The sequence below is a fragment of the Aspergillus pseudonomiae genome, assembly GCF_009193645.1.
Source record: "Aspergillus pseudonomiae strain CBS 119388 unplaced genomic scaffold BDV37scaffold_41, whole genome shotgun sequence".
Lineage (NCBI taxonomy): Eukaryota > Fungi > Ascomycota > Eurotiomycetes > Eurotiales > Aspergillaceae > Aspergillus > Aspergillus pseudonomiae.
In genome coordinates this window covers 20,378-41,039 of record NW_022476033.1, presented here as the reverse complement: position 1 = coordinate 41,039, position 20,662 = coordinate 20,378, and the positions used below count along the sequence as shown (strand labels likewise).

The 20,662-nt window shown below is 47.5% G+C and overlaps 7 protein-coding genes across 7 annotated transcripts; 4 read left to right on the top strand and 3 right to left on the bottom strand.

The window, feature by feature from the left end:
* Positions 1-273: 273 nt before the first annotated feature.
* BDV37DRAFT_283859 (S1 family peptidase) lies at positions 274-1,032 on the bottom strand (the record flags this gene model as incomplete). The annotated part of the gene is made up of 1 exon (XM_032087380.1): positions 274-1,032. The coding sequence occupies one exon, from the start codon at positions 1,030-1,032 to the stop codon at positions 274-276; it is 759 nt and encodes a 252-aa protein (XP_031940570.1).
* A 2,294-nt stretch (positions 1,033-3,326) lies between these two features.
* On the top strand, positions 3,327-3,915 carry BDV37DRAFT_283858 (uncharacterized protein; the record flags this gene model as incomplete). Its single annotated transcript, XM_032087379.1, has 4 exons — positions 3,327-3,421; positions 3,475-3,593; positions 3,649-3,733; positions 3,792-3,915. The coding sequence occupies 4 exons, from the start codon at positions 3,327-3,329 to the stop codon at positions 3,913-3,915; spliced, it is 423 nt and encodes a 140-aa protein (XP_031940569.1).
* Positions 3,916-5,759: 1,844 nt separating this feature from the next.
* On the top strand, positions 5,760-7,061 carry BDV37DRAFT_283857 (uncharacterized protein; the record flags this gene model as incomplete). Its single annotated transcript, XM_032087378.1, has 6 exons — positions 5,760-5,901; positions 5,949-5,968; positions 6,021-6,057; positions 6,104-6,171; positions 6,226-6,698; positions 6,752-7,061. 6 exons carry the CDS (start codon positions 5,760-5,762, stop codon positions 7,059-7,061), a joined length of 1,050 nt encoding a protein of 349 aa, XP_031940568.1.
* A 1,182-nt stretch (positions 7,062-8,243) lies between these two features.
* BDV37DRAFT_283856 (uncharacterized protein) lies at positions 8,244-8,699 on the top strand (the record flags this gene model as incomplete). The annotated part of the gene is made up of 2 exons (XM_032087377.1): positions 8,244-8,258; positions 8,334-8,699. 2 exons carry the CDS (start codon positions 8,244-8,246, stop codon positions 8,697-8,699), a joined length of 381 nt encoding a protein of 126 aa, XP_031940567.1.
* Positions 8,700-10,504: 1,805 nt separating this feature from the next.
* On the bottom strand, positions 10,505-12,653 carry fpaI (putative methionine aminopeptidase, type I). Its single transcript, XM_032082192.1, has 5 exons — positions 12,285-12,653; positions 12,179-12,227; positions 11,814-12,127; positions 11,206-11,752; positions 10,505-11,153 (listed from the first exon to the last, which is right to left on the bottom strand). The coding sequence occupies exons 1-5, from the start codon at positions 12,435-12,437 to the stop codon at positions 11,041-11,043; spliced, it is 1,176 nt and encodes a 391-aa protein (XP_031940566.1). The 5' UTR covers positions 12,438-12,653; the 3' UTR covers positions 10,505-11,040.
* Positions 12,654-13,778: 1,125 nt separating this feature from the next.
* On the bottom strand, positions 13,779-15,734 carry BDV37DRAFT_294668 (alkyl/aryl-sulfatase; the record flags this gene model as incomplete). The annotated part of the gene is made up of 1 exon (XM_032089684.1): positions 13,779-15,734. The coding sequence occupies one exon, from the start codon at positions 15,732-15,734 to the stop codon at positions 13,779-13,781; it is 1,956 nt and encodes a 651-aa protein (XP_031940565.1).
* A 2,232-nt stretch (positions 15,735-17,966) lies between these two features.
* BDV37DRAFT_250611 (cysteine hydrolase family protein) lies at positions 17,967-19,521 on the top strand. The gene is made up of 2 exons (XM_032082191.1): positions 17,967-18,551; positions 18,649-19,521. The coding sequence occupies exons 1-2, from the start codon at positions 18,260-18,262 to the stop codon at positions 18,918-18,920; spliced, it is 564 nt and encodes a 187-aa protein (XP_031940564.1). The 5' UTR covers positions 17,967-18,259; the 3' UTR covers positions 18,921-19,521.
* The last annotated feature ends 1,141 nt before the right edge of the window (positions 19,522-20,662 follow it).

Genomic DNA, 20,662 nt, shown 5'->3' with positions numbered 1-20,662 from the left:
GTAGATAGTAAATTATCATGTGTAGATTGTAAATGACCAATTGTCTAGACCTGTAGTTAGAAAATCAGACCTATTGTGGTGGTGACAATTGAACCGTACGTTACACTAAGCGAGTATATTATTGTTGACAAAACCTCATATCTCTTGTATTGAAAGGAATGCGTTGACTAACTAGATCTGCGTGTATGTAGTGCTCTGCTCTATCAGGGTACCTTTTCAGCATGAACAACCGCAATACTGTAATAGTTATGACTTACTTTCCAAGCAAGTCAATCAGATAGTATTTTGAGCGATCCAGCTATTTGCACTTAAAGCGTCGTTATTGACATCAGGACGACCATTTGACGACGGCTCGCAGTAATTGTAGTGTCCTATAATGCCCACCAGCTCTCCAGATTCATCAACAACTGGACCTCCTTGGTCCTGGGAACATGAGCCCTGTTTCGTCTCTGGCGCCGCATCACAATTCATGTTGTGAGTCAGAAGATATAGGTCTGACCATGGCTTGTCGCAATCATCAAAGGAGATGAAAGTGGTCTGGAGCTGTTGCAGTGTGCGAGGATTTTTATTCGACAACTTGTCTGTCTTTCCCCAGCCGTAGAGGGTTACAGGGGCCCCTGTAAGTGTGGACTGCTTGGCAATCGCCACAGGCTCGATATCGGTAACCGAGGACGTGAGATGGAGGACGGCAAAATCGGAATCCCGGGTGTTGGTGTTATAGTTGGGATGTTTGATGACTTTGATGACCTGGTTCAATTTGCCCCCAGTAGCGTGCTCGAGACTACCCACTCGTATCTTTAGCGAAGATGCCGAAGATCCATCGACACAGCCAGCTGTAGTAAGAACAGTCTTTGGGCTGATCAAGGAGCCTGCACATAGATAAGTGTCACCGAACAAGGTACTCGAGATGAGGGCGACTGCAAATGGTGCACTATCCGGGGATGCGTCACTCCCTCCTATAATTGCATTCACAGGTAATGCAATAAAAGAAATGAAAAACAGTAATCTACCGACAGATCTCATGGGCTTCATGGTTGGAATTTCCTGATTGAAAACCGTTAGACGAGTGGGCGTTGGATTAAGTCGAGTATGAGACTTGGGATGGACGGCGATGTTCAAAGCCTAATCGCAAGGGGAGTAATGATGGAGGAACTTGATAAAAGGCAGCTGATCTACCTAGTGATTTGCCAAATAGCGAGATCAAAATAAATGTGAGATGGCCATCATCACTCAAGGTAAATGGCCGCCGATGAGGATTATATATTAGATCCTGGGCCGAATACAGGGGGGCATTGACCCCTTTGCTGTATTCAAGTATGTTTACATGGCGGGAGAGAGCCCACTTGCATATCCTCGTATGCAAAAAGGGATACCTGCTAGCTGGATTGAAGACACTATCGATGGATTGGCTGGGTGATTGATCTGACTGATCCGCTGATCTCCACAACAACCAAACCTTAAATCAAGAGTCGCTTCGGAACTTCTCGGTGTCGCATTGGAGGTCAGCTTCTCAGTCGATCGGAGGAATGGTGCACCCGCGCCACCATAGATCTCTATCCAAAATAGAATAGAATAGAATTTCTAACCGAATATAAAATATTACTACATAATAGTTAGTCCTTGATACGCTAGCCCCTATTCTGAATGTTATTTTGGCCTATTAGACCTTGATTCTTGAATTAATATCTATTTAGAACTTCCTCTCTAGTATCTTTCAACCTTCAAGGAATACGAAAAGAACATAAACAATTATAGCCAAAGATGCAGGTGAAGGCAAGAGAAACTTGACGCGTGGCCCTGGCGTGGGCAAGAAGAGCACATGTACCAAGTTCCATGGAGTTAGAGCGTTGGATTTAGATCTGCTGTATATCTCTCTTGCCTCTGGGGCCATCGCGCGTTTCATCCAAACTGGGCTATGGTCATATGGTAGCATAACTGCCGTGACGATGTTAATGTTCGACAACGCTAAGCTTGAATACGTACTATACAGTCCCTTGGCATCTAAAACAACCGTGAAGAGATTAGCCGAAAGTAAGAAAAGTCAAATACGTGGTAACAAGGGCAGAGCTACGGAACATCAAACGAAGCACTCAATGTACAGATGCTTGGCTTCGCACTCGCTTGCAAATTGAGGATACCCCATCACGTTTAGCACTTGAGCGTAGTGTCTAGGCCATTGCTAACTACCACGAACCTTTGCGTCACAGGACTCGACTATACTCTCTCAGCTATCCTGTCACCCTAAGGGTATTGGGTTGACCCACGATTAAGGGAAGAAGAGAGGCGACGGTCTTCATGGTTGTTTTTTATAGCAAGATAACGTTCAATGAGAAATAGTATATTTGTCTGACAACATAAGCGTGAAACAAACGTTGTATAAATATACGGCCATCATTGGACACTTGCACCATGCCAATCCATGATACCATACTCCAACGCACTTAAACAAGTGCTTGGTGGTGAGGAATTGGCTCTGAAATACATATATAACTGTTGATATAATTCAACAGTACCCCATCGCCGGAGATCAGCCACTTCGGGTTCGGGTCGGGTCGAGCGCGGGAGAAGCCTAAAATGTGTAGTACCGTGCGAATATTCCGTTGTTTCCCGTCTATATCGCCAATCTAAAGAAGGTGTATATCGAGCTAATACATTTGACTGCAGAACTATTTCGTACAGAAAACATGTGGTCATCCGTCAGCTATGCCAGTACCCCCCCATTATGAGGAGCCAATGCCCCACACTCGTTGATATGCCTGCAGACAACAAGCAAATAGGAATATACCTTATAACTTCAGCTAGGACGGTAGCTTGGCATCCATCAGTCATGACAGGCTATCCTAGCATGAGGGATCAATGTTTGATTCGTGTTGACTAACGATTGGCTTTGCAAAACTATCCATTTCGAATCTCAATCAGAGTAGTAATGAGGGGTTAGAGGCGGTGTGTCAGGATCAACGCACTAAGTCGAGATATATCTGTTGAGCTCGACTTGGTACGGTAGATCTTGAGATGAGGCATTTCAGTAATTGGCCGAGGAGTTGCGTCTGAACACAGCCATGACCTGGCCGAGCTGAACAGTGGAGCGAACGCTTGGAGATCGGGTCTATGAGTAGTCACAATCTAGCGCCGCTAATGCAGATCAGCATCGCCCAATGCGTTACTAATATAGCGCAAGATATTTGTACCCCACCCAGCTGGACAGCTCAAAATGCCTTTTCGAATTCTACCTCTGATATAAATCAGCAGACTTTCGCGCTTTTCAGCTCTCATCTCTCAACTCACTTTCCTTACCTTCAGTCGCAAGAACCATCTCTAGTATCATCATGGGTGATATCCTACCAGGTACATATGTGCTGGTGCACCAGGCCACACAACAGGCTCTTGATCTGAGTAGGAGCAGCGGTCAACTTATCGGCTAGTATGTCCCACCTCTTCTCCTGAACTTGTACACTGCTTACCTACATCTTAAAGCGAAAGGAACGGCAGCAAACAACAGACTTGGACGGTCGAATCAGGCGAAGAGCCTGACACGTACACTATTAGATCCGCCGGTGAAGTCGGCCAAGAAACTCAGTATATCGGTTCTCAAAGTTTGTCAATCTATCATTATACCCTGGTACTTATATTAGCTAACATTTGCTATAGTCCCTTTGCCCTTCCCGGTATATGAGTCTGATGCAGTTCGGAATACATTCTGGAAGGCTACACCTGTCGGGCCGGATACATATAAGTGCGTATAACTATCTTGTACCTCTAGACAGGAAGCTGATCTTATCTTTGTTGTGCAGATTCGAGAACGATTTAGACAAACGGGTACTCTCTCTATATGGTACAGAGAATGAGAAACCTATCACACTTGATTTTGATCCACAAAGGCCACAAGGATGGGTCCTCTACCCGGCAGAGAACTAGGCCTTACTACCATACGCTGTTATATACTTTGGTGGCGTATCTATGGCCTCCTTATGGTGTCCTTTGGCGCTTCTAGGTACTTCATACAGACCTGTTGTTAGGGTAGTTATCTATTCAAATATGGTACAAAACCTTTGTTTGGACGGTAATGGCCATCACGCACCTTTTGCTGCGCCTGTTGATTTCTCCATTGCATAGAAAAGCCCGCACGCGAAGGCACCAGGCCCAGGGTGTCGGCTACACTTAGAGCGTAGGGTGTCTCAAAGACCATCGGTCCAGAGATTCATAGAGCCATCACCAGAAGTCCTATGTTATGCCACCACACCCAATTGAACGTTTGCACCGCTTGAGAAAGCATATGTTCAAGTCTTCCGACACAGGTGGACGATGTCTAGCCTCGTAAAACTTTCCACGATAATATAACCGGTTGTCTGCAGGGGTATCCTCCACTCCGCGAATTCATGAATAGCACATGCAATCAGCCGAGGGAACAATTTTAGTGGTGTACCTTCCATGCCAGAAACTAGTCCGAGAACGTTGCGGCGCCATATTTCATCATTCTGTTCGTGAGGTCTAGCTCAATGTCCATTATTGGTAATTTTAAACTTCTCAGATATCAGTCATTTAGGAATTTTTAACTCTGTGGTGACGGCGAACCATGGGTCTGCTGCTACGGGACAAGCGGGCCAGCTGGCTAGACTAGGGCCGCAAGCTCGGCAAGCCGCACAATTGGTGTGGAAGCGTTCATGCATGACATTTTTGACATTTCGTGGACAAAGTATTCCGGAGATTATTGCAGTAATTTACGAGGCCTAGATGGTTTGGATGCCGTTGGTATACAGTAGGACCCTTGTGGAGCCCCAGAAAGTCAAAGCGTCACACATCGATCTTATAATGGTGGCCTGCCTTAAGGGGTAGATCTTCAGCTTGTATGGAGTAATTTGAAATATACTGCGACTGAGAAGTTCTCGCATGGAATACCTCTGAGAAACCAAGTCATGTTAACCATGTTGGTTTGGTAGAGATAGAACTGCCGAAACCGCAAACAATCTGTCACTTGGAACAACGTATCATCAGCCATGAATAAGTGGCTGAGACTTCCGCAGCTCGTGATACCACCTGATTGTTCTAGCGATTTAGTAGAGGTCTCCTACATAACAGTCTAACGGACCCTTGAACTAAGGTTCCGACTAAAAACGGTTGCATCTATATGGGGTTGTTGGACGCCAAGTGGCAAAACTAGGGTTGGTGATGACATCTACGAGTCCGCAATTTCCGCAAGCAGGCAAAGGTAACAAGGCACAGCTGTCAATTCCCCACAATTGTGCGGTTGATCATCCGGTGGAAGTCCTTCGGCCGAAGGAATCTGAGATCCATGTCCCAAGTTTCAGACGATCATTTCGGCGGTCTCCGTATCCAGTAGTGAGTGAGCTTGCTAGTTTGACTTCCGCCACCTGGATATGATACCTTCGGACCTACTCGGCCATGAGACTAAACTAACCTCATGCTTACCACTCCGCAAGAGATTCTTTTTATGATCTGGGGTTCCCCATCTCGATATACCGTATGATGTCTGTAAACTATTCAGGTCTAGCTGGATAGATAGCAGGTAATGATTATGGAAAGCAAAAGTGCCTCTCACAATCATTTGAGGCGATTCCTTCATTCCACCCAGTAGTCGGATAACCCTTGTCTTTTTACCTCTTTTTCTTACTGGATTGTAGCAGATCAATCCTGTTGGTCCTCCTCTCATAACACACAACTTTTACGACCTCAGATATTCTACCTGCACTGACTTGCTGTGCCGACCGTGATTGGGTAAGGAGTGTGCAAACGCATCCGATATGCCCACGAACAACGTCGACCAGACCATCCAACACTGGAATACAGCTCTACAGATCATATGTATCAGCGCCACTACCATTTGCGTTGCCCTCCGCGTTTACACCCGGATGACCGTGCTCAACGGCCTAGCTAAAGAAGATGGTAAGTTTCATCACACAATGTAATGCACAGATGACTGACCGAGACAGCGGCTTGCCTGGGTGCCTGGGTAGGTTTTGCACTGGCATTTTCCTAATCCCGTGCTAAACATTCGATTACAGTCCCTTGGCGTCGGCTACTCAGCCATCGCACTAGCTAGTACGTATGATGTCACGCCACAAGTTACATCGCTAATCGCCGGCAGTGGGCTTCTATGGAGGGGGTCTTCCGATCGACGACGTGTCGGACCACGATCAACGAATTTTCCGCAAGGTATGCCGGACCGCAGACCATAGATGAAAGAAAGCCATCGGCTGATGACCCCAGACCGTCTACGGAACTATGATTATCTACGGGCCCGCGGCCTACCTGACCAAATTATGCCTCCTGTGGATCATGACGCGGGTCTTCCGCCCCTTCCGAACGGCCGTGATCCTGATCTATATCTTTCTCGGTATAATGCTGGCCTACTATGTCCCGGCATTGATTGTCAAGATCTGTATCTGCAACCCCATCTCGAAGTTCTGGGCCCCGGCCACTCCCGGCAGTTGTCTGGACCAGTCCAAGATCACGCTGGCCGATGCGGTAATCAGCGTCGCCAGCGATCTGATTGTTCTGATCATCCCACTGGCATTGGTGTGGAAGGTACATCTACCGACGCGAAAGAAGTTGCGCGTCATAGCCCTCCTCGGTGCGGGCGGTCTCGCCTGCGCGTCCAGCATCGCCCGGCTGGTGTTGATCGTCACCACAGGAAAGTCCCAGGACATCACAACGACGTTTATGCGCATCAACATGCTCGGGTATGTGTGCCGTGTCAATGTTCGATCGAGCTTGCTAACAATGGTCGGCGTAGGAATGCTGAGATATCTCTAGGCATAATCTGTGCCTGTCTTCCGGCCCTCTCGGCTCTCTTCGCCCACCTGTCCCACCAGCACACCCGTGCCCATCCCTCGTACGAATACTCCCATGAGAGCTCGGACCATTCTCGGCGCCGGGCCTTTTGGCGAAAGACGTCAGATCAAGACGCGTTGGTCCAGCACGCCGAGACTAGTCCCCAAATGCGGGCCATCATCTACGGGCACGGTGAGAATTTTGGTAGTAGGGGGGATGTCATCGAAATTCTCCGAACTGTGGAAATATCCACTGTGGTGACTACTGTTTGATGCCCGCGGGTACGCTGAAGATATAATATTCACTCAAGCCACTGCAGGAGGCCATAGAAGGCTAGTCGTGAAGCCCAGCAGTGGCTGATTCAAGAGAGGAAAATCATATTCACATTCCTGCTTGGAACACAAATGTCCAGGAACTGCTAACACGGGACGCAAAGTTACCGGCAGTACGGTGGGTCGCGGGACTCTTAAGGCTGAGTCACTATGAACTCCGATCCCCGTCCAGACTGTGGGCGGAGTCCACATTTGAGCACCCTTGGGTCCTAGCATTGATGATGGATAGAACACCGCATTGAATATTACCGCTCATACACCCGTGAAAGTGGTATAGGCCCGTTGGTTGAGGAGCTGAATAGGAAGCCGCCTCATATACGACCAACATCATCGTTGACAGACCTGTCTATGCGCTTCGCGCACGTGGCTTCGACGAGGGCCAGGAGCCCTTCACGATCATCAAGGAGGTCGTGGGCTGTTCAACAACGCCACCAGGTGGAGTCAACCCAAGGGACCGTACGCCCTGGATTGTGGAGCGAATATAATAAGCCCAGGTACTCACCGAAGCGACCGCATGAAATCTACATAGAACGTCTATGTAGTTAATTTTGAATAAATATATACTAGTCGAGTTTAATAGATAGTTGCTATACCATCATATATAATAAACTAATTCTAGTAGACCTTTAGACTGTGCGAACCGCATGCAGCGCTTTACACCTAAAGAGCCGCGCTGTACGTGGATCAGCACCCTATGAACATTTCACTCACTGCCATTTCCTATTGCTCTGACCGCTTGACCATAACACTCCCTAAGCGAGATCCGCCATGGTGTGTGCGATCCAAATTTCGGCAGCTGAAGTCTCTCCACAGATCGTCTACTCAGCCCGTCCCAATGGATCACCCTCTCGACCAAGCACGAGCGGGTCCGTCGATCTCTTGGCTATTGACCTGATCGATCTAGTCGGGACCGTATACTGTGTAGTATCCCCGATTGACATTGCGTACGTAGTGTAGACGTGTAACTCCAGCTGTGCCTGAATCCACAAAAGTCCAGAGAAGAAGACCTAGCTCCCAATTTCGCTTCCTCGGCGGAGCATAAATTGAACCCATATTCCACCACCTCCATCCTCACAACCCTTCATTCAATCCCTCATTCAATCCATCGATCCAACAATCAAAATGGTCAACTTCAAGGTACTACCCCTGCACCCCCACCCATAAATAATCAAAGCAAAAGTACATACATACTAACTCAACCACCAAATCCAGCTCCCCACCCTCCTCCTCATCGCCAGCTCGGCTCTGAGCTATGCGAAAATCAGCTGGTACTCAGTGATTGCCTACACCGACGCGATCTGTGAAGCCGAAACCTTCACCAGCGCCACTGGCAGTTTCGATGTGTGTGTCGACATGGGCAAGTCAAAGCTGCGGTCCATTGCGTTCGAGCCCGAGGCAAGCGCCATCAAGTGTCCTACCGACTCTTCCGTCGTCCTCAGTGTGTATTCCAAGCAGGAGTGTACAGGCGATGTCATCAGTTATTACAATCTGGAAGGCTGCCTCCCTCTGAGTAAAAACCAGACCATGCTCGAAGTGGGATCATGGCACGCGCGGTGTGTTCCGAGCAAGACAGCTTGAGGCTGGTGTTCTAGGGATGATTAGACGTGCTTAGTTAGATCTCTGCAAGGCTGGATGGGTATCAATCGTGTAATAGGGGTTGCAATGTACATACGCTCACTAGGGAACAATAATGTCACCTTGTTTCTGAAGCCCTAATGCCAAGACACGCTAGTCCCACGCAGTTCATGTCAGCGAATATCCATGGAACTATTTTCCTTGTCTTTTTGGATACATTATACATGCAATGTTCATCGTAGATGGATTCATGGTCTACTGCGTTAGGCAGTCAACTAGTTACCGTGTTAGTTAGGTAACTAGTTACTGTGTTGTGGGTGAATCCGGTAATTCGGCTACGCAGTTGAAAAGTTCAAGGGCATTGTTCTCCACAGGCGCCATACCCGCTACTAGTAAGGAAAGATCGGACAGGATCTGCTTCAGCTGTGCCCGATCGGAGAATACATGATCGGCATGCATCTGGGGCGAGTGGGGCTGACTATTGCGTCCCGTTTGTCTTGGGGAGCCGACTATTGAACTATCAGTTGGCGCAGATCGTGTTTGCAGCTGCGCCAGTCCGCGTAGAATTAATTCAGTTGCATGAGTTCTCCTTTCCGCTACGTTCAAGACAAGGCATAAATAGACAGAACTGTGCCAGCAAACCCTTCCTACAAGAAAGCTCAGCACGCAAGATATCTGATCAGTACGAACACACCGAATCGAATCGACCAGATATCATTCGCCATGGTCCATTTCAAGGTAAGGCGTCTACCTGTCTATACACAGGTTCCCAACGAAACCACCATCCCAGTCTAACCATCCAATTCATGGCTTCACTCTAGGCTCCCATCCTCCTCCTCGCCGCCAACGCAGCCTACACGCTAGCAGCACGGAAACCAGAAATCCACATTTTCGAAGATAGCCAGTGTACAAAACCTCGCTCTAGTGCTCAGGCCACCCAGCTAGGCAAATGTTTCACTTTGACCCGTTATGACACCAACTCCGTGAAGCTTGATGCGGGAGTGCCGAAATGCCCCGATAACTCCGCGCCGGTCGCCACACTCTATGCCTCCCCCTGGTGTACAGGAGATTCTCAGAGCTTCCCTTCTAATATCACGGGATGCCAGACGACAAATACTACTGATTTCGTCTATGAGTCGTTGGAGTTTGAGTGCCCCAGGGTACCAGAAAAGAAGCCCATCTACCTGGAAACCTTCTGGGACAGCAGCTGCGACGTCCCCGGATCAAATACCACCGCCACTGGGGTGGACCAGTGCATGTCGATTGAGTCTGAGCACACGCGGGCGTATCGTCTAATGGGGCTGGACGAAAATGAGAACCTCTGCAAGAACCAGACCGCCAAATTGATGCTGTATACCGAGGGTAATTGCACGGGCAAAGCGTTGCCTCCGAATGAGTATCAGGGGGGTTGTAACTCAATCGATGACACCAACGTGACGGGATGGAAGATCCACTGTGCTTAATGTTTATGAATGTTTGGTGTTGGCACTGTATTGATATTGACCAGCTTTGTTGTTTATATTTGCATTCCCATGATGTTCCCGGGAATTTACGCCCTCAGGCTATGAAATAGATGTTTATACAAGACCCAGGCTCGAAGACAGGAAGCCATGATTTGTTGTTCCCTAGGGTTCGTAACTGTTAAATGCTCAGTATGTTTCTTATCCCCTCTAGCCAACGGCTAGTTAGTAGAATGCTCTTGGGTTGTCGGGGCGGCCCACTACCCGGAGTTGAAAGAGCTCTTGGAGCCCAGTCATATTGGCTCGGTGCTCCTTGAAGAGTTAACATTCATTCCCCATAAGGATCCCAAAGCTTGTCCGCAGTCAGGGTCTACAGGGAATAAAGTACGATAGCGAAATAGTGAACTTCGGACGGAGACTAGCGAACAACGTAGAACACGCCGTCCATGTTTGGTTTTCATGTGCAGATCGGCAGTAGATACAGGGACGATAGACACGATGCAGGGAACCAACCTGATCCTTGCTCCGACAGCATTTGAATTCATTTCTCTCATCTAGGCCAGTCGACAATGGATGAGCTGTATACGCGGGCCAGAACGGTCTGAAAACATCTCACAGCCTCTGGACCCGTGGGCGGGACGCTTGTACTCTGACGGCCACAAAGCAGGGTTATCAGAGTCGTGAAGCCGTCCACAAATGCGGTGAAAGCTCTGCAGCCACGGTGGCATCGGTTCGACTTCCTGCGGACCTTCTTGCCCTGATCTCATTCGATCTAGCCTACGTGCTAATGTGCCTAAAGACCTGCCTGCTTCCCTTTATCACTCTCATTTGGCCAATTGTCCCGTACCTTGTGATGTCATTCAATCTGTGATACACGGAACGGACTACGCGGTATTACCATTGTCAGGCGTAGGAATAGGTATCGGGCCTCCAGGAGAATTCTCCAGTCTCGCAGTCAAGACCTCGACCCCGGTTTCAGTAACCAACAAGGTGTGTTCTCCATGAATGTTAGCGTTGCGCTTAAAGTAATATTGCACAGGTGTACTCACCAAATTGAGCTGCCCGTTTGCCATCCACCGTCACGTTCGTCCAGTCATCGGGCCAATAAATTTCGCGAGGTTTCCCCAGTGTCAAAATGGGTTCGATGGTGAAAGCCATCCCGGGTTTGCACACTCCAGGCACCTTACTATTTGCATAATGAGGGATCCACGGCGGTGGGTGGAATTCGGTATTTATACCGTGGCCACCCCAGGTTGTGTGAATGCTACAGTTTCGGGACTTGGCATGCTTCTCAATAACCTTGCCAAAGTCTCGGAGGAGAGTGCCGGGCTTGACGAGCTCGATTGCCATATCTAAGCACTCTCGTGTTGTTTCAACCACCCGGACCGAGTCAGGGTCGGCCTTGGCTCGATCGCCCACATAATACGTTTCGTTCACATCCGCGTGATAGCCTCCGTGATACAACGAAATGTCGAGATTCAGGATATCGCCGTCGAGAAGAATCCGCTGATCCGGAATACCGTGACAAACCACCTCGTTCGGAGACGTGCACAGCGATTTAGGGAAATGGTTGTAGTTCAAGGGCGAAGGATACGCCTGTCTTTATTAGTGAGAGATACATAGAAGTACATATCATGAGGATGCGAATAAGACCTACATTCCGTTCCACGCAAGCCTTGTGACAGACCTCGTCAAGGTAATCGGTGGTAATGCCTGGCTTGATTGCTGCTGCGGTGATATCCAGCACCTCCCGCGCTAAGCGACACACCTTGCGCATAGCCTCCTGTCCTTTTGCGTCAAGAATTTCAATCTTCGATCGGTGCAAGCGCCGCTCCCCCTTCGGAATGCCGGTCTCAGACCAGTCAGGGCGTCTGATCGACTTAGGAAGGGTGCGCATTGGAGACAGTGGATAGACCGGTCGGACCGACCCGGTAAAGGAGTAGGTCGGGAACGGATTATAAAGTCCAGTACCTGGATGGGGTTCAGCGCCAACCTTCGGAGGGATGATTGTGCGGAGGATACCATTCTGTGTCTGGCCTTGGGCCGTTTTGTGGACGGTCTTGTGTTGGGCCTACGCCACGAGCTCAGTCAATGACGACATTCAGTGTCCCTCAGATGCGAAACACACCCAGTTCTTCTTGAAACAATCTTGGGAGCAGAAATAGCTGTCTTTCATGCCCAATTTCAGACAGGTCGGACACTGCAAGGCTGGCGCTTCATTTTCACAGTCGACTCCAAGACACTTTCTCTTAGACGGCAGTTCGGACGCGATGTCACCCATAGTGTCGGTTCGGAACGTTGGACTGTCGCAGAGCCAACCTCACGTCACCGAAGAAACTCGTAAATAGCAAAAGCGGCAGTTGTTCTTTGTGTGGGTTGCGAGACGCCGAATGTAACGGGGAGTGCACGTGATGGGGGGATCCTCCGATCCAGCCGGACTTTTAACTCGTTCAGCTCAGGGCCACTAGTAGCAGAAGCGGAGTAAAGACAATGCATTGATAGGTTGATCCTCGGATCTGTCCCGAAGATCCACTCAGTAGAGGAGGCTTGGCGTAGGTCCGGCCCGAAATCCTCTTCTGTACAATGTGTACGTACGTACTATGTAGTACATAATACAACATATCTATCTTGGCAGGGCCCCAGGCAAGAGCCACTCTATGTAGTTTCCTACCGTATTGTTTTTCTGCGGAAACTTTGAGACTTTCCTTTTTCCAGAACAGGACTAGCTCAGTATTGCTTTTTCCTTAGTAAATAATCCTAGAGCGTGGAGCAAGACAGTAATACGTATACTGAGCACTCCCTGAATATTAAGCCAATACACCGGAATAATTTAGGATTAATTTTTAAATAATCTATAATCACTTAGCTTAGCTATCTACTAAACCCACTATACTTTAAATAATAAAATAACTGAATATTATAACACCAAGCCTACCCCTTCAATTAATTGAGAATATAAAATATCACGATATTTTTAAATTTATAACTAAAATTTAGACTGGCATTTGGCCAGGTTAGGTTAGGTTAATGGGGTCAGTTATTTTAAGAAGCCTAACTGTATCCACTTTCACAATGTCAAATCCAGACCGGTATACTGTTGGTTGGATATGTGCATTGCAGACAGAATATGTGGCTACTGGAGCCTTTCTTGAAAAAGAGCATTGCCGACCAGAGGCACTTTCGGCAAATGATAATAATCATTATACCCTAAGAGAGATTGGGAGGCACCAAGCTGTTATCGCTGTTCTTCTCAAATAAAAGGAAGGGAAAAATTGAAGAGCCGATTTTGAGAAAGGTGTAGAAATCCGCGCAGACAAGTAATATTTCATCTTAACTGGTCATTGGTGATTTCAGGTTGAGAAGAAAGAGAAAAGAATCTAGCTTCTTGATCAAGGGTAGGTAAAAGATCAAGTACGGTGGGATTCAATACAAGATTAGATATCAGCCCAACAAGTTTTTGACACCAGCTTATCTTTTGTGAGAGGGCATCATAAAAAGAATTTCATTTTGTTTCACCACCGAGATAAAAGCTAGCTACAATTTTGCATTCTGCTGAAACCAAACACAACTTACTCATAGCATGGCATGTGGTAATGTAATTATTATTCTGCTCTTCGGGTTCCTACTTATGGTTGTACTCAGGAGGCGTGACAATATTGAACGATTTGTCTTGAGTGGTCAGCAAATCTCTTAATACAGACCAAACCGCAGTGTCGCCTTTTGTATCAAGATTGTCGAGAGTCTTGCGCTCGCCAGTGATTAGCTCAATAAACTCCGCCTGGGTGGCATAGATGGTGAGAGAAGCCGGGATAGACGAGGAAGTTCCGGGTCCAGAGTATGGGATGGCATGGCCGGTCAGGACAGCATTGCTCAGCCTCATATGCCAGCCCTCCGGAGATTTGTTTACTTTGCCGCCTTCGGGATATGTGATCATCAAGTTAATAGAAAAGGGCATGGAAGACCACGCCTTTGGCCCGTCCAAGCGAATGGCCATAAGATCCACCAGCTGGTCCAAGCTGAAGGCGAACAACGACTCGGGCGCCATGTTGTTGACAGCACCTCGAACTTCCCCAGTAAGCTCCTTGGCGCCGGTCAGATAGATATTGCGCCAGGTTCCATTTTCTGCTCCTTGACCTAGAGATTGATAAACCTCGGCCAATGCCTGTTTCGCATTTGAATTTTTCGGGTCATTAAAGACCGCGTGGTTGAGAAGGGTGGCCGCAAACCGCAGATCGTGTTTTGCCACGTACTCTAGAGCCTTCTCGATGACTTTTTCAGTGCTTCCGATGCATTCGACATACCGAGCTGCTTCCTCCTTGGGCGGGTGTTTCCACAGATTAGCCGGGTTGCCGTCAAACCAACCCATGTACTTGTCATAGATGGCTTTGACGTTGTGGCTGACAGACCCGTAGTAGCCCTTTAGGTCCCATACATCCCGCAGAGAGGGAGGTAACTTCACCACCTCAGCGATCTCGACGGGGGTCAAGCCATTGTTCAGGTGCCGCAGCGTCTCGTTGTGAAGGTATGCGTAGCAATCACGTTGTCTGCTTAAGTACTCGATGATAGTCTTCTTCCGATTTCCCTCCTCGTCCACGGTTTCCCATGTGGGCCAATGATGGCTGGAGAATACGACATCGGCCAAGGTACCAAACAGAGCGATCGACTCATCCAGATATCGTGACCAGAGACGAGCATCACGGACTGGAGCACCGCGCAGGGTTTGCAGATTGTGTAAGGTGTGCGTCGCATTCTCCGCCATGCACATGGCGTTGAGGGTTGGAAAAAAGAAGTTCATCTCTGAAGGTGCTTCCGTGCCGGGAGTCAATTGACAGGTAATGTCCATGCCGGCGATGGGCGGATTTAGTAGGCCATTCTGGGAGACATAGTGGGTCGGCGCTACTAAAGAGCTGGTTCCCTGCGACAAGGCCAATCCAAGCCCGGCCCCAATTTGACCTGTGGGTGAAATTGGCAGCGATTCGCCGTACATATATACGGACCGGCGAGCCATTGCGTTACCCGCATAGACATTCTCGCTCACGGCGTGCTCAAGAAAGCCGCTGGGGGCGTAGATACGGAAGTCAGTGTCGACCTTGTACGGCAGGATAGCCTCCGCTCCGCCAAAATGATCCGCGTGCGAATGGGTGTAGATCATGGCACGTACTTTCACTGGTACGCCATCCTTGACATTTTCGAGGTAAAGTTGGAAAGCTGCCTGTGCAGTTTCCACTGAGGTCAAGGGATCAATGACAATCACCTCATTCGTGCCTCCTATCTCAACGATCGTCATGTTCGAGAGGTCCAGCGCGCGAACTTGATAGATGACGCCTCCGCGACCACCGATTACCTGGAAAATGCCACCAATATAGCAGAGCCTTGACTGTCTCCACAAAGATTGATGGACAACGCCCTCCGGCGGCTGCTCTTCATACAGAAATTCATAGGCACTGTGATTCCAGATAGGATTAGGGTTACTCTTGTCCCGAGAGTAAATTATCCCACCGTTCTCAGGTGGTGCGATGTGGCCGCGTTGAGCATTAATCCAGTCATGCTCGTTCTCCGGGGAGGTGATAGAGCTCATGATGATCGGTTTTTAGGACACGAACCAATATTCGTATTGTGGTGTGTAGCAGAGGATTTCAGAAGTCTGATTATCTGGCAGGCGAGAGACGAGGAATTGCCGAGATACTTATGTTCCTCGCGATCCTGGTATTCTTCTACTACCTACGCAAGGCGATTGCAATCTCAGCTGAAAGGTGCGGGGAGAACCTATGTCACTTCTCTTTTGTCTCTGTAGCAAGATATGCAATGCTACCTTTCTGCAGTAGCTTGCATACCCCGTGAACCTGTATCCTATTGTAAAGAAGGCAATGAGGGGAACCCTGTAATTAATAATACCTCAATTTAATCAACCAAATTGGCCCACTGCTGAGAGCAGCTGAGCTCAATCCCTACATTTCGGAGACCCCAGTACCACATTAATCTCAATTCTCGCTTAGCTTTCATACTTCTCATCGAAAAGGGTGATAGAGATCTTTATTGTTGGTCCTGTAAGGTAGTTTTGTTCTTTTGTTCCGCACTCATATCCTGAGTAACTGAGCCTAGTGCTATTTCCTGACCTAGATTCAAACATGTAGCAATGCTTAGATACGAGGCAGCTGGCAGGATCGTAGGTAGGTGCAGGCTGTTAATGTATGGCCACGTCTCTCAGTCGTAGGCCTAACAATATCATAGGTAGGCTGCCGCATATCGTACGACTTGGATGTGGTCCCCACAACCCAAGTCCGCAAATCGCCGATGTTGGATATCGGGGCGAGATCCAAGTCCAACTGCAGATATCCATTGGATGTCCAACAGTATATTGTTACACCCGGGGCTTCGTCCAAGGACTCTGCGACCAGTTAGCTATCTTGGTTAGATACGACTTACCTCGATGACTAGAATCCACTAGTGATCGGCGACGATATGGTGACCGAGGGTCCGAAGATAACAATAATGTAGACAGTGCGATGTTATTAATCCAAGGTTGAAGGGCCAGGTCTATCGAATTTGGGAGGACAGATATAGAATTTTCGTCTACAACAGAAGTATGTCTAATATAGGATACCCGTATTAATACAAATTGGACCTATAAGAAAAAACTACCGTCTTATAATTAGTCTTCTTCAGGGCCCATGAATGGGCCTAAACTCCAGGCCCAAGGCCCAACCCACATGGGCCCTGGACCCTGACTACCGGGCCTAAGCCCAATCCCTAGGCACACGGGCCTCCAATGGATCTCTTCTAAAGTCTATTTTTATATAAAATTATAGTCTTAGTATTTATAAAGCTGCTAAATAAGTAAAATAAAATACTATTTTTTATTTCTATTTCAATATATATAGAAAGTGATTGTCACAGAATTGATAACGATTATGCAAGGTGACTGTACAGTATACCCTGCCCCAGGTGCATGGACATCTTGGAGGCCGGACGGTGCCTTCGATATCTATACCAGTCACCTTTTCAATAACGAATAGTGGTCTCTCTCATAGGATTCAGTACTCTATACAAAGAACTTTAGGAATCCTTAGCTATAAATTAATAACGGAAGTAGTAGAGGGAGAAATCAAGAATCAGTCTCTGTCGATAGACTATTTACTATTATTTTGCCTACGTATCCTTACCTAGTCGACAGGTCTTCTACCCTGACTAGTAGATAATCTTGACAGGTTCGGGGCCGGGTTTCCGGTTAAACCGTACCACTCTAGATATATATAGGTAGTGTAGTCCTAATTTATCTATCTCTAATAAACTTTTGATATCTATTATTTAATAGTGAGAACGATATATAAAGGTAGATATGCCACTGGGAATATAAGTAGACAAATCTTGCAGCCGGGGGAATATTTGTTTGGTGCAGTGCACTCTGTTCGGACCCCAAGGCACGGAAATGAGTGAATAAAACAACTGGGGGAAGGATGACATGCCTCAGTGCTTGATCCCTCTGAAGATAACGAAATAATATATTTATTTACTTGTCTATTAATGTATTCATTTATTGCATTATTCCATGGTGTATTTTGGGAAGGGAACGTGTGGGAGGATGTGCTATAAACTGGCAACGGCCCAATGCAGCAGGTAGTACAGAACAAAGTTAATCTTTCGGTCCGAGCCGTTGTAACAATCACATCTCAGTGTAGAGTATCACGTTGTCGTATTCTATGTCCTCAGGTACTAAGTTAGTTACGCGCCAGGTAAGACAAAGCTTGAACTATTTGTCTTGGGCTATAATATACAGAGACGTGCAAAACCAGCTTCACCATCCTGCACTCTTTGATTAACTCTGGGACCCACCTCACGACAGTTACCGTGCCGTATATTACCATATTTACGCCTTCCGGCATTACACGGACCATCCTTGCCGGAACGCTCCGAACCTTGAGCTGATATTTGAACTTGTCGTTCTTTGTGCTGACAAGGACCTATGACTCACTTTCTTCCCGCTGCCCTTTTCCTACTTATGTAATCTGGCATTGGCTTGCTTCTACCAATAAGCATATTAACCTATCCTTCGCTTCTCTGACCTATTCATCACTTGTCCTCCCATCCCCCCTTTCCCTGACCATGGGTCGCACCGCCCTATTTGTGATCGATATTCAGGCCGATCTAGCCCAGAATCCTCAAACTGAAATTCCTCATGCTGCTCGAATCCGAGATGTCGGGACCGTTATTCTTTCAAAGGCACGAACAGCTATAGACAATGAACTTAGTCGCGGCCTGGACGCTAGACTTAGTATAATCATCGTCCAACACCATGAGACCCCTGAAAATGGCTCTTTGGTGAAAGGCAGTAAGCCATGGGAGCTAGTTTTCAAACCGCGCAATGAAGCAGAGAGGGTTGTGGAGAAGACTACCAGTGAGTTAAAAAAAACTTGACCGATTACTTTAATACAAAAGGATCTCTTGTTTTACAATAGAAGATGGTGTTCGGGCCTCTTACTGTACTCATATAGGGAACACGTTCGAGTCCAACCAGCAACTCGCGGATCAGCTAAAAGCTGAAGGGATTGAAGAGATTGTGGCTTTTGGAATTCAGAGTGAATGTTGCGTTCAATCAACCTGTGAGGGGGCATTAGCTGCTGGCTTCAAAGTTAAGTTGCTGCAGGGAGCCCATTCGACTTATAACATAGGAAGTCAGAAGGCAGAGGAGATTGAGCGGGAGGTTGAAGAAAAGCTCCGCAAAGAAGGTGCGGAAATTACTCCTTGGGATACATGGCATCCTTGACACAGATCAAGGATAGCCGAAGCCGAAGTCTGTCCTAGTCATAGACAGTGCAGTTATGTATCAACACCAGATTCAAGTTTAGAGAGATCGGGGTGGGGCGCTGGGAGAGAGCGCGAGGATAATGTGTTTTCTTTGAGTTCTACGGTTACCATCGGCTCGACTGTCAGCCCGAACCGACTGTATTCAGCGGAGCACGTCTCTGAACTGCACCCAATTCGAGGCTAGCGTCTGGGACATGGTGAAGCTGGTTTTGCACATCTCTGTACACGTCAAGAGTCATAAGTTGGGAAGTTGGGCATGATACCGGAACTCTGAAGTTCTCTAAGAATTTGTATTCGACAAATGTACAGTGTAGGTGTATTACAACACCTCGATTGTCAGGCCGGCATTCCGGAAATGCCTTTCGGCGCTTTGTTTCCTCGCACCCACAGTTTCAACACACCACTCAAGGAAGAAATCAAAGCCTTGGTCGGGGTTGTCTTCGTAGGTTTGTCAATGCCTTTTAATAAAGGCTTTTAACTCCGCGAAGAGCTCTTTAATTGGATTCATGTCGGGTGAGTACAGGGATGAATATATAAGCTTAATTTCTGCTTGTGTGCATATTTATTCGATACTCTTAGAATAATAAAAGGAGATACTATCTATAATAAGACCAGATCTTGACTCTGGCTATTTCCTACAGTACTGAAGAAGTTGTTTAATAAGATCTTTAAAGATAGAGACGGCAGTTGAGGCTTGGAAGATATAGGATAAGATAACTCCATCATAAGTATAGGCTGGAAGAATCTGATACCGTTGATCACGATGGAATTTAGCTACTTAGAAGGGTCTGCTGCCAAGAGAAGACCAGCCGGTTGTTCTAAAGCCTATCCTTTTATTATATCCAGATTCATCTACAAAAACAAGATAACAGAAAAACAATTCAGTTATGGACTACCGTGGTGCCCGACTCCGCCTTCCATCTCAGGAATCTTCAGACGCTCTTCCAAACCCCAATCACCCGATCTCTCGAATGCAAATATAGTTACCGCTGCAGTTCAGTGATGTTCCAGTCCTGACCAGCAACTATCGAACGTAAATTAGCTCTTTGATACTATTAGTGTATCCATACTGATTGCAGAAAGCCATGTCCCTCATTGTGTTGGCGAGTCCTAATCGAGCTTCACAATTCTTAACCAACGACTATCCACTAGTATCCATCCTAACCTTGGTCTCCACCCTGTGGGACTCCATTTTCTCGCAAGGGGTTTTGCGGGCATCGGATTGATAGAGCTGGCTTGAAAGTCTCCTGAGGATGCTCTGAGCTCACCCACTTAATCTCATGACGACATCCATAGTCCCTCGAAGTCTATCAGCGCCCAGTCTAACAAAACTAAAGCATCACCTGCAACCTACCGGAACAAAATACACATGAAAGGATACCCATCCGGTAAGATTTGCGGATCAAGATAGATTTCGCTCATTCTAGCGGATCCAGATACGTTAACGTAATGTGGCCGATGAAATGATTGAGGCATAATACTCACGAGGGTTGAAAATTTGTGCAGATCTGATTATTTGGAACGGTTAAATGGCTCCATTCGCTTTGGTCATTCTCTCGGACGGCCTAAAATGAGACAGAAAGGTTGAGTATCAAGGAACTAAGGATATACATTGTAGGAGGGGCTTTTACCAGGCTGATTATTGGGTCATGGGGTGCTGCGTTGCAAGAGGCTATGAGGCCCATAGCCAAGGCGAGTGTA

Bases quoted from the DNA above. Each gene is read 5' to 3' on its own strand.
- fpaI (XM_032082192.1), bottom strand. From the start codon at position 12,437: ATGGGTGACATCGCGTCCGAACTGCCGTCTAAGAGAAAGTGTCTTGGA. The intron at 12,128-12,178 runs GTATCCTCCGCA...AACCCCATCCAG, and splicing joins CCAAGGCCAGACACAGAATG to GTACTGGACTTTATAATCCG. The intron at 11,753-11,813 runs GTAGGTCTTATT...TAATAAAGACAG, and splicing joins AGGCTTGCGTGGAACGGAAT to GCGTATCCTTCGCCCTTGAA.
- BDV37DRAFT_250611 (XM_032082191.1), top strand. From the start codon at position 18,260: ATGGGTCGCACCGCCCTATTTGTGATCGATATTCAGGCCGATCTAGCC. The intron at 18,552-18,648 runs GTGAGTTAAAAA...GTACTCATATAG, and splicing joins GGTTGTGGAGAAGACTACCA to GGAACACGTTCGAGTCCAAC.